The sequence below is a fragment of the Amborella trichopoda genome, chromosome 7 (genome assembly GCF_054954075.1).
Source record: "Amborella trichopoda isolate Santa Cruz 75 chromosome 7, AtrichopodaSantaCruz75HAP2 v2.0, whole genome shotgun sequence".
Classification (NCBI taxonomy): domain Eukaryota; kingdom Viridiplantae; phylum Streptophyta; class Magnoliopsida; order Amborellales; family Amborellaceae; genus Amborella; species Amborella trichopoda.
Window position 1 is genome coordinate 4866315 of NC_142342.1, and position 10817 is coordinate 4877131.

At 35.9% G+C, this 10817-nt stretch overlaps 1 protein-coding gene across 2 annotated transcripts; it reads right to left on the bottom strand.

The window, feature by feature from the left end:
- Positions 1–5862: 5862 nt before the first annotated feature.
- On the bottom strand, positions 5863–9775 carry LOC18447278 (PPPDE putative thiol peptidase family protein). Of its 2 annotated transcripts, none has more exons than XM_006857379.4 (5): positions 9688–9775; positions 7925–8046; positions 7695–7792; positions 6993–7309; positions 5863–6629 (listed from the first exon to the last, which is right to left on the bottom strand). In XM_006857379.4, the coding sequence occupies exons 2-5, from the start codon at positions 7931–7933 to the stop codon at positions 6181–6183; spliced, it is 873 nt and encodes a 290-aa protein (XP_006857441.1). In that variant the 5' UTR covers positions 7934–8046; positions 9688–9775; the 3' UTR covers positions 5863–6180. The 2 variants fall into 2 exon arrangements, with proteins under 2 accessions (XP_006857441.1, XP_020531114.1); XM_020675455.2 differs by lacking the exon at positions 9688–9775 and adding an exon at positions 9512–9666.
- Positions 9776–10817: the final 1042 nt, after the last annotated feature.

Here is a 10817-nt window from a genome sequence, read left to right on the forward strand (position 1 = left end):
ATATATTTTGAATCGATCACACAAGGTTTCCATCACCAGGATTACATCTTCACATAAAATTTAGAGGTGCACGTTACTTCAACAGTGTAAAGAGTATATAACTTGGCAATAATTGTTTTTAAAAAATCCATTTCAAGTTTTCATAGATCTACCAAATCTGAACTCCATAAGTACGGGCAAAAATATATCTGACAATTTGCAAGGTAATATACTATATTCCGGCACCACAAAATAAATTTTCTCACAGGGTTTTAAGATGTAGTTCTTTAGAGCAACCTTAGATAACCCGAGCCTAAATAGAATGGCCATTTTGTCATGGAGAACTTCAAGTGGTAGGGCCATGATAATTACTTTGGTCAATTGTCTTTGCTTTTTTTTGTTCAAGAAATAACTTTATTGTTCTTTCCTATACCACCTCTCTTTCTATTTTGGGAGAGGCACATATTATCCTCACTTTTCTTTTTTCTCTTTTTTTGTTGTGAGCCATTTTTTTTAAAATTAAAAATAAATAAAATTAATTTAGTCTGGTATTGAAGTTCCTAACTTTCAGTCAGAGCTGAAATCCAACAAAAATCAAAATTTCCCACCACCTTTATTTGTTTTTTCGTAAGTTTCAAAGAGAAAAATGATTTCCAACTCTAAAAGTGATGGTGACTTGACATAAACTTCTCCATGCATTTGCACCTTAATTGTTCACCAACCATCATAAAAACTCCAACAAGGTTAAAGCAATGTACCTCAAACTTTAGCGACCCAAAAAATCTATCTAAAACTTAATGTGTGTGGTTTCTATAAGGCTGAGGCCCTGACCAATCAAAGTAAGGCCCACCTTCAAATAGTACCAATATATGTTGTTTCAATGTCATAAATCTAGATGACCTAAAAATTTGTTTTTAACTCTATTATAAAATTTAAAATTTAAAAAATAGTGTAGATCGAGTAGATCTATGAACACCTGAGAATCTTAAAAATTGACGGTCTAGATATTACATTACAATATCCACTCTTTCTAAGACTTAAAGTCTATTTTTTCTCCTGTCCATACATCTTGAGGTTGAGATGATCGAATTGAGGGTTTTTTAGAATCGAAGCAGCTTCTTCTAGTGAATTTTTGAGGTGCGCCTTAATTTAATTATTTACGGCTTAACCCTTATATAAACTTTTCCCAAACATAGTAATCGTGGAAGAGTTTTTTTTGAGTCAGACTACTCGCCTTGGTTTTTGAGGGATTATGGATGAAAATACATCTCAAACTACTCGAAATCCATTTCTGCCTCACCCCCATGAATGGACCCTATGTCTTGAGCTGAAAGTATAGTGCATATGTAATGTTCTTTAAAGAATGGATACGGTTTTGGTGAGTTAGCCAACTCACCTATTATTGTGCAGTTCCTTGTCTAGGTATCGTCCATCTATAAGATGGATATAAAAAAATGTTAAATCCACTAAAAATTAAAATGGACGGTGAAGAAAGAATTCAAAAAATAACATTTCTATTTTTTGAAAAAAGAAAAATTCTAAACACAGATTATGGTCATCGTTGAGATTATTGAACTCTAAAATTTTGGATAAAAAATGCATATTTGAGATATATTATGTAGGGAGACGGTATAAGAATAATATGAGAGCCGACTCACCAAATACTTTTCCTTAAAGAACTAAAATGGATGGTCCAATATAGGTACAAATTAAACTTTTCTAAGGCTCTAAAGTATACTCTATTGTTTTAGATTCATGATCGTGGTGGCCTAAATCATTTGTTTTGAGTGGTAAGTAATCTACTCTATAGACGTGCAAAATTTTGGGTGGCTGAGCTCATTGTAATAGGTGCGGCCTTGAACACAACTAAACCCTTTATGATGCTTGATGGTGATGCATTTGCACACAAAGGTGCTTTATGAAACAAACATGCACACCCAAATCGTGGTCACTCCAACCCACTTGGCTAGCCAGCCTAGCCAACTCAGCCAATATTAAGAAAATTAGAAAATGCCAAAAAATATAACACAATGTAAAGTCAAGTATTCAAAATAAAAAGAATGTTTTTCATATTATAGGAGGTATAAATCCAAATCAAGATAAAAAATTTAAACCAAAATAACATTCGAGAAATAGAATGGCACAAAAATGACTAAAAACTAATTAAAAATCAATTGTTGAGTTTTGATTAAAAAAAAAAAAGTGTTAGGGCTTTTGTAGATTAATGTTATAGGCACAGTTTGAGACGAAATGAATTTGGTAAACAATGAGGGAGAAATCGGAAAGTTTCGATTTTCAGTTTAAAAAAAACCAAAATTTAGGTTCAATTTCTTATGTTTTCCATTTTCGTCCAACATATTGATGTGGAAGTTCGATAAAGAGCACTAAGACAAACAAATTGCAATAAATTTCAAAGCATTTAGATGAGAATTGAGAGAGAACTTCAAAGAATGGTGAATTTGGATAATGATGAAGTTTTGTCAAAATAAATAATGCCCAAAGCCATAATTTAACCAATAATCGTCTGATTAGGGTAAATACAATTAATTGATCTTTGATCGATAATTGAAGAAAAAATGTCCAAGAAATAGCTAAAAAGGAAGACGATAAAGTAGTTTGGGAGGAAGAAAGTGATGGGATTTAATTTGTTAAATCTACTTGCAGATTAGTTTTCTGGTCTAAGAGGAATCTTAGTAAGATTTGGAAATAGCATGTTCCTCATAAGATTAAAATTTCCATTTGGATCCTATTGCAAGGAAGAACTCTTGCGGTGGATAATCTTAAGGAACGAGGTAAAATTCCGGTTAACATCTGTTTGTCATGCAAGAAGGATGAAGGGAATAGAACTGCATTGCTTTGGGAAGTTTGGGTAGAGCGCAATAGAACTTTTAAAGGAACAGCTACGAGAGAGGATTTCACACACTGTGAACTTTTAAAGGAACAGCTACGAGAGAGGATTTCACACACTGTATGGTCGTGGTTCTCAGTTACCAAGGAGGGGGATGGTGTATCAAAGGTAAATGTTGTGCTCAACTTAGCAACTATCATGCGGCAATCTTCAAGATCTGCTAGACATGCGGGAAGATGGATTCCACCAGTAAGTGGTTGCGTGCAGATTAATTTTGATGGAAGTCTGAGGTATTATTACAAATTCAGAGGGGTGATGTTCTTTGTTGCTATTGGGGGCCTTGTACATTTACAGCAAATATGCCTGATCTGCGTACTTTGCTCTTCGGCCTCAAAGTGGTGAAAGATAGATATCCAGGTTTGTGGTGCGCAGTGGAAAATGACTCCCCAGAAAAACCATCGTCCTACTTTTGATATAAGAAAAACAGTGATCCCCATTACTTTCTCTCTGACTAATTAGTTTCCCTCTGCAAATCACATACTGGATTTGCCATTTTGAGCCCCCATTGCTCCCTCCAAGAAATGGAGAGATTCATAGATGGTGGAATTTCATTTACAGATGGACCCATTCTCTCTTTCACTATACCAAAAGGATAGCTCCAAGCCAGCAATGCGGGCTCACCAGTCAAGTTGGTGGTTCAGGATCTTAGAAATTTTTTAAAAACGTTATAAATTATCCAAAAAAAATTTATTTGTAGTATATTTTTTATGTTTTCTATCATTTTGACAATGTGTTTTGGCCATGAATACTTAATCTTGCATTTTTCCTTCTTTTTAGATTATTTCTAAGGAAAAAGTTTATATAAGTACGAGACTCCAAATAATTAAATTAGGACGCACCTAAAAACTTTCCCTAGAAGAGGTTGTTTAGATGCCCAAATATCTTCAAATTGATCATCTCGATCTCAAGATGTATGGACATGAAAAACAATGGATTTCAAGTTTTGAAAATAGTGCATCTGTATTTTTGGACCATTAATTTTTAAGACTTTCAAATTTTTATATATTTGCTCAATCTACACTCTTTTGTAAGCTTTAAACTTTATAATTAGAAATGAAAACATATTTTAAGGCTATCAAAAAAAAATTTCACTATTGAAACCATGTTTCTTGACACTACGGGCTGAGTCATATGGCCAAGTTGTGGTTTCCCACGGCATCATGACTAAGATTCCAGCATAAATCTCACTTATCTTCCTTCTTGCACATTCATCTGATGGCTTATGTCATCTTGAGTTTTGGGTAAGTGCTTATGTTATCTTGATTGGAACAGGCATAAAGCACTCTATAACAAGTTTCCAATTGCAAGGACCATAAACCAGCAGATATAATGAGATAATTCCTCACTTATACCAAATATCGCTCTCTCTCTCTCTCTCTCTCTCTCTCTCTCTCTCATTTATTCTTAGGGCTGCCAGGGTCGGGTTTTGTCTGGCTCAAGGCCCAGAAAAAGCTCGAAAACTATTTGGCCCTGCCTGGTAGGGCCCTGTCGAAAAATACAACTGGAGAAACCGGCCAGGCCCGAATGTATATTATAAATGCTCGGCCCAATTAGAGTACTTCAACTTCTTTTTTATAAGCTCTGTTCAAACTTTTTTTGTTTGAAGCAAGCCAAAAAAAAAAAAAAAAAGTTTAATATTTTTTAGAAATTTAAAACCTTTCAAAAGCATTGAGAAATAAAAAATATTGGAAAGAGGGGTGAGTAGACGCGGCCACTCACCTACCCCCTCCACCCCCCTATCTCTCTCTAAAAGCCCACGTGCTCTCTCTCTACATAGTAATAAAAGTTGTTCTCTTCATCTCCATTTCGACAAAAATTAGGCTTCAAGCTTCACTTAGCCCATCTCTACAACTCGTTCTAATTCTCTTAAATCCTCCTAATATTAAGATCACAAAACCAGAGGCCAGGTACCATCAATTTACAATCCCTTTCCTTCTTTTTCGTATCGCAAGAGGAAAGTCATTGGCCCCATTTCTTCTTCAATGCCACTAGTTTCAAGGAGAATGGCATCCGGGTTTATATCAAAACCTCCCCAAAAGCTTGCTTTAATGGATTTCAGGTCTCTTTCTTTGAAACCCAGAATTGGGTCTTTCTCATTTGGCAATTTAGGGTCTTCTGGTAAGGTGAACGTTGAGTTTTCTAGGTTTTTTGATAAGCCATTGGTTCGAGCTTTTCTCGGTATCGAGAGGCCCTGGGCCTTCAATTAAAGCTTGGTGGAGTGAAGGCCTCTTCTAATGGAAGTCTTAGGGTTAAAAGATTCAACTAAAGAGCAAAATTTGCCTCTTATCTTCTCCAGAAGAAGAGAGATTCGAAGAAGAGAGAAAAAGAAAAAGGGATCAATTTAAAAAGATAAACTCAGGTTACAAAATATTTCAATGGAGGTAGCAGATGCTATGAACCACGAATCGACAACCTCATAACCTCCACTAAGGCTCTCTGTTGAAAAGCGCAAAGTCTATTCAAGAAGGATTGGGTCGAGCAGTAATCTGGTCTGATTTGAGAGAGAGAGAGAGAGAGAGAGAGATATGGGGGGAGGGCCGTGCCAGGGAAGACGGGCCAAGACTGAGTTCGGGCTGGCCCATTAAGAGCCGCCGGACAGATAAAAGGCTGGCTTTATTTAGCCCCAGCCCAGCCTAACTTCACTTGGTCCGAAGTAGGCCCAAAATGAGCCAATTGTGTGGCCCGTCCCGGACCATTGGCAGCCTTACTCACTTTCTCTCTAGTCTCTAGGGCCACCTGATCTAGCAACTCAACAACAAGAGATAATCAGAACAAGGCAATAACAAGGTAGGAGAGGATGGCCATCTATAAACTGAAGCCTAAACTAGGAAAAGCTATTCATAACATTACAAAGTCATTCCAGTGAACTCTCGAGGTCCTGCAAATTGACCTCAGTGCTCTCTAGAGGTCCTGCAAATCGACCTAAGATGGCCTCTAGACCATTCACAAGATAAAAAAAAACCCCAACCCCCAGATTTCATGAATCCAATTAATAACAACTGTTAAAAACAACAATGAAACACATAAGTAGTCTCCCCAGTCAAAAGATTTCATTGCATATCATGTTTTCATCCTTTGCTTTCAAAGGAAAGGACCAAAAGCGAGAGTAAATTTCAGCACGACCCCCACATCCAACCCAAACTCCTCAAAAAGGAAAAAAAATGAAACAAAAAAGGAATAAAAAAAGGAGAAGAGAAAGCCCCACCCCCACAGAAAAAGACCTTAAAAAAAGGAAGAGAGGGAAAGAAAACCTGGGGCCAATACCCAAAACTCAGAGAGAGAGAGAGGAGATGCTAGCTTTGTGGAACAGTCACATTGAGGCGACCATATCGCTCCATCACTCTCCTCATTGCAAGTGCAGCTGCCTCACTCGCTCTCAAGTTCCCACTTGCCATGAGAGCTGCAAATTCTCTATTAATCTCTTCTTGCACCCGGCTCCTCGCATCCCCTAATGGGTCTTTCACATTTTCATTGTCTTCGTCCTTTACTTCTGCTGCCTTTGGTCTAATATTCTCTTTCTCAACTCCCTTGCTTGATTCTGGCGATTTCTCAGAACCACCACTTGAATTCGATGCTGGCTCTTTCGTGGATGTTTGTTCTTTTGTGGGTGCTTGTGCAGTTGGTTGTTGCCTCTCATTGGTTTGGCTCGATGGTGGGGCCAGTGATTGGGAAGGCTGGAATCGGGGAGGTTGGGGAACACCCCCTACTCTGAGAGTGGACTCTAATTGTTGGATCATAGGCACTGCATCAACAGAGTGATTCACTTGAGATTTCTCTACATGATAACGATAAAGAATATTGCAAGATCTCAGAAGTAGCATGAGTTCAATGGTAACATTTGTCTCAGTCCATAGAAAGAATAAATTGTTCCTCACATATTGAGGAACATATTACTTTTCTATATGTAGCACAGTTATCTAAAAGAATAAATCATTAAAGATCACAAACTGAAACTTTTCCCAGTCATTTTTTTAATAACACAAACATAGAAAAGAAGAAATGACAAATGATCAAAGCTATAAAAATGCTTATAAATTGGGCGACCAATTCATTTTTTTTACACAAATAGAATTCATAGGAGGATCAAAATCAAGTGAACACTTACGTATCAAGGCACCCATAGGGCTGTTCAAAACTTCATTAGGCAGCTGAAGAATGTATTCTGGGATGGTGTTTCCAACTAAGAACTGAGCAACCTCATTGCTGAAGTTGTTGCAGTTATGAGTGAGCAAGCTGTAGGTTTCAGCAGTGTATCGTGGGCTTATCTCTTGCAAATATTCCTCGAAAAGCTCTCTGGGAACATGGGTAACCCCCAAATCGAAAACCCTCACTGGAGTCCCATATGGTGTGGTTCCAGCTGGTGAGTGTTGGATACCGCCGCCAAAATAGTGCTCATTCCCATACACAACCACCCCTGTATGCCTGTTCATTTATGATACATTAGAGAGAGAAGAACATAACCTCCTAAGGTACAAACTGAGAGTAGATAGATAGATAGATAGATCAACATAGACAGAGGGAGAAAGGGTAATGTAGAAAATATTGATGGGGTCACAATGCAGCGAACACTTTCTTCGTGCAGTATGTATTTAACTGGGGGATTTAGATAACCGACCACTTTGGAAGTCCCAGAAAAACTTTAAAATGGTGAAAATTTTATAAATTTGATTTTTACAGTTTATAAATTAGAGAATTCACCTTAAATTTTCTGGTATAATGCTTCATTTTCATACCATGTGATTTAAAAATCAACAGGCAACAGCAGACACAGATAAACTTAATATACATTGATTGACCAAACACATACCAAATGCCTTCGATAGCTTTCCCCAGGAAGGTCGTTGAAAGCTGGCGAGCAAGCCCCTGGCTTAAATCATACACATTCAAGGAAACTTTGTGCCCATCCTGTAATAAGTATCAAATCACAGTCAAATATCCAAGGACATAACAAAGGACAGTCAAAAACAATAGAACTGATTCATATTTTAATGGCTTAAAAGATGATGCAGATGAGTGATAGTCAAATAGAATACACACCTCTGCCATTCTTTCTGGACTTAATCTGAAACCAACAACCTGTGCAGTTATCCCAACTTTTTACTTGGGTAGTTCTCCAAAGGTAAATCAAGAGACCCTTTGTTTATGAGTAAGAAGACAACCTAGAACAACAGTTCCAACGGAAATTAGAAGTAAAGCAAATGACAATGCCTCTGAAAGTATTTGAAGACAGTAACATTGAACAGAGACGTGTTTTAGTGATAATCATTTTAAAGGTTTCATTGGCCAGCATTTTAAGCCTAAACGGTATAATGAAATTTCATCCGCCTAAGCTCCTATGACCCGATATTCAGCACATATATCTTTAACTAAAGGCTGCACTTATTTTACACATTCTACATAATGTACTTCAGTTTTCATTGCATTAATTTTCGGAAGGAAGTTGATATACAAAGTAACTAAACATTCAAAGCAGGGGATGAGATAAAAAGTGAAGCATCCACAAGAATATGACCATTTTAATCAGTTATCCAAGGTTATTAAGAAATAAAACTCACCCAAATCTAATTCAATTTCACACCTAACGGATTGTATATCATCATCACTTTTAAATTTGCCACTGTCAGTTAAATTGTCAGTTAAATTTGAAGAATGTAATCCAAGTTGTTAAAATGAAGGGACATTTATAAAATTACTCATGAAAGATGAACAATTTAACACCTTACCCATATTTTTTATTTAATTTCAAAATACCCAAAAAAAAAAAACACATGATCTCAAGTTGAGATAGTTCCGAATGAGTATAATGTTAAATAGTTCATCTCTTACGTATATTTTGAAATTTTCCCTTAGATCGATGACCCACAAAAAGAAATACTGGGTTTGTATTAGCACCAATATTGCATAATATTAACAGATTCAGTGGAATATCAGGTCACAAGCTTCATAATGGTCCATCATAAACTTCTAAGATCACAGGGCAGCAAGCTGTGATATTTTTCGTAGTGCTTCAACAAGAAACCAACAATAAATTCGAATTTTGTTGGAACTTCCACAACAGAATGAGCAAATTACATATGCTTTCCTTCACACTAAGATAAAGTCCAACTTTTTATTTGATCACATTCATTGTTTGAAGATCCAGGCCGAAACTCAGTGAAGAGTATATCAAAATATGAAAAAATAATTATGAAAAAAAAGAAAATTGTCCACAGAAAAGCACTCAATCGGCCCAAACATTTACAATAAAAGAAAAAGTGGAAAACGGAAATCGAGCCTTAACCAAAATCATGTGAGAAACAAGAAATAGACACGATGATAACCCAGCTAGAGAAAAAAACAAAACAAAATCGAGTCCACAATTTAGTAGAAGTTCCTCATCAAAAATAAGAAATACATCATTGAGATAGAAAACTTATCTTTTTTCTTCCATTGAATTCTTGCATCAGTGCCATTAATAAATAAAATAAACGCTATTGAAATAACCTTCATATAGATCCCACAAGAAACGCATAATTATAGAATGCCAATCTTCCCAAAATTATCATTGCACATGCCATTAACCACAAATAAACACTTAATTCCCAAAAATCACAGAAAAAAAACCCTAGATCAACAAACAATTACCTTGCGCAATTACCAAATAATAATGTTTCCCAAATAACCCACCCCATACGATTATTCCACAAAAAAACAAATATTCCAACAAAAAATCAAGAAAAAAGCCAAAAGATCTTAGATTAAGAAACAATTATAAGGAAAAGAAGGAAGAAAACTGGAATAAAGATAATTTTAGGGCATACCTTAACAGGGCTCAATGGCGCGGACCTTTCGGTTTCTAAATTAGGGGTGACAAAGAAATCGGGGGCCCCTTTTATACTCCCTTTTGCCAGTTATAAACGAGTAGAATCTCTTTTCGTGGACTCTCTAGAAGGTCCTAGCGACTAAGGATTTGACACGTGGCCGAAAAGGCCGTGGGAAGACCGAGCCCGTTAAAAACGTGTCCTTGTTTACCAAATTGCCCCTCAGTTTCCGTTGGGTTGGAATTGTGCATCACGCTTTGGGTTTAAAAAAGGAAAATGTTTTTGATAGGGCTGCAGCCCTTTCAAAATAGTAAAAGCCTCACCTCATATCTCATCCAAATTTGCAATTCAAGGGTTTAAAATCTTTTAAGTTCATCATCTCAGCTTGAACATTATGGTTTTGTAAAAAAATTTAGTATTTTAAATTTTAGAATAGTGTATATTGCAACAAATCATCTAGACCATCCATTTTATCTTAAAAATCAATATTCACGTATCTGGAAGATCTGTATCATTTTTTTAGTTTCAAATTTTATTGTCCGTATTAAAAATTAATTTTAAATCCATCATGAAGACTTTTTATGCTTAAAGTACTTTCTGAAAGAGGATTTGAGATGAAGCTTTATTTTCTTTTCATAAAGCCTAGTCCCTATAGAAGTTTCATCCTTTAAAAAACACGATACCTGTTATGGGAGGCGTGGAAAGAGAAAAAAAAATAAAAAATAAAAAATAAAAAGAAGAGAATAATCATATGTATTTGGATAAACTGAAAATCTAAATATATAGTGAGTTGAAGCGCTCTTTCATGTTGATAAATATTGTAATTACGTAAATTCTTTCTGATTTACGTATATCACGCGCCTATCTTTTTTGGTGTCTGTTTTTCCTTTTTTTTTTGTTTTTTTCAAGTTTGCCTTGATATCAAAAATCTAGTCACAAAGCGAGCGAGTTGATGACTTGGGATTTTTTCTATTCATAGCCATCTTTGAATTTGAATTTTGAGCGAGTTGATGACTTCGGATTTATATTATTCATAGCCATTTTTGGATTTGAATTTTTCAAAGGTTGCAATATATAATGATAAAGTATATAATGTGACCAATTGCTTTGTTTACAAGGTGGTCATAATT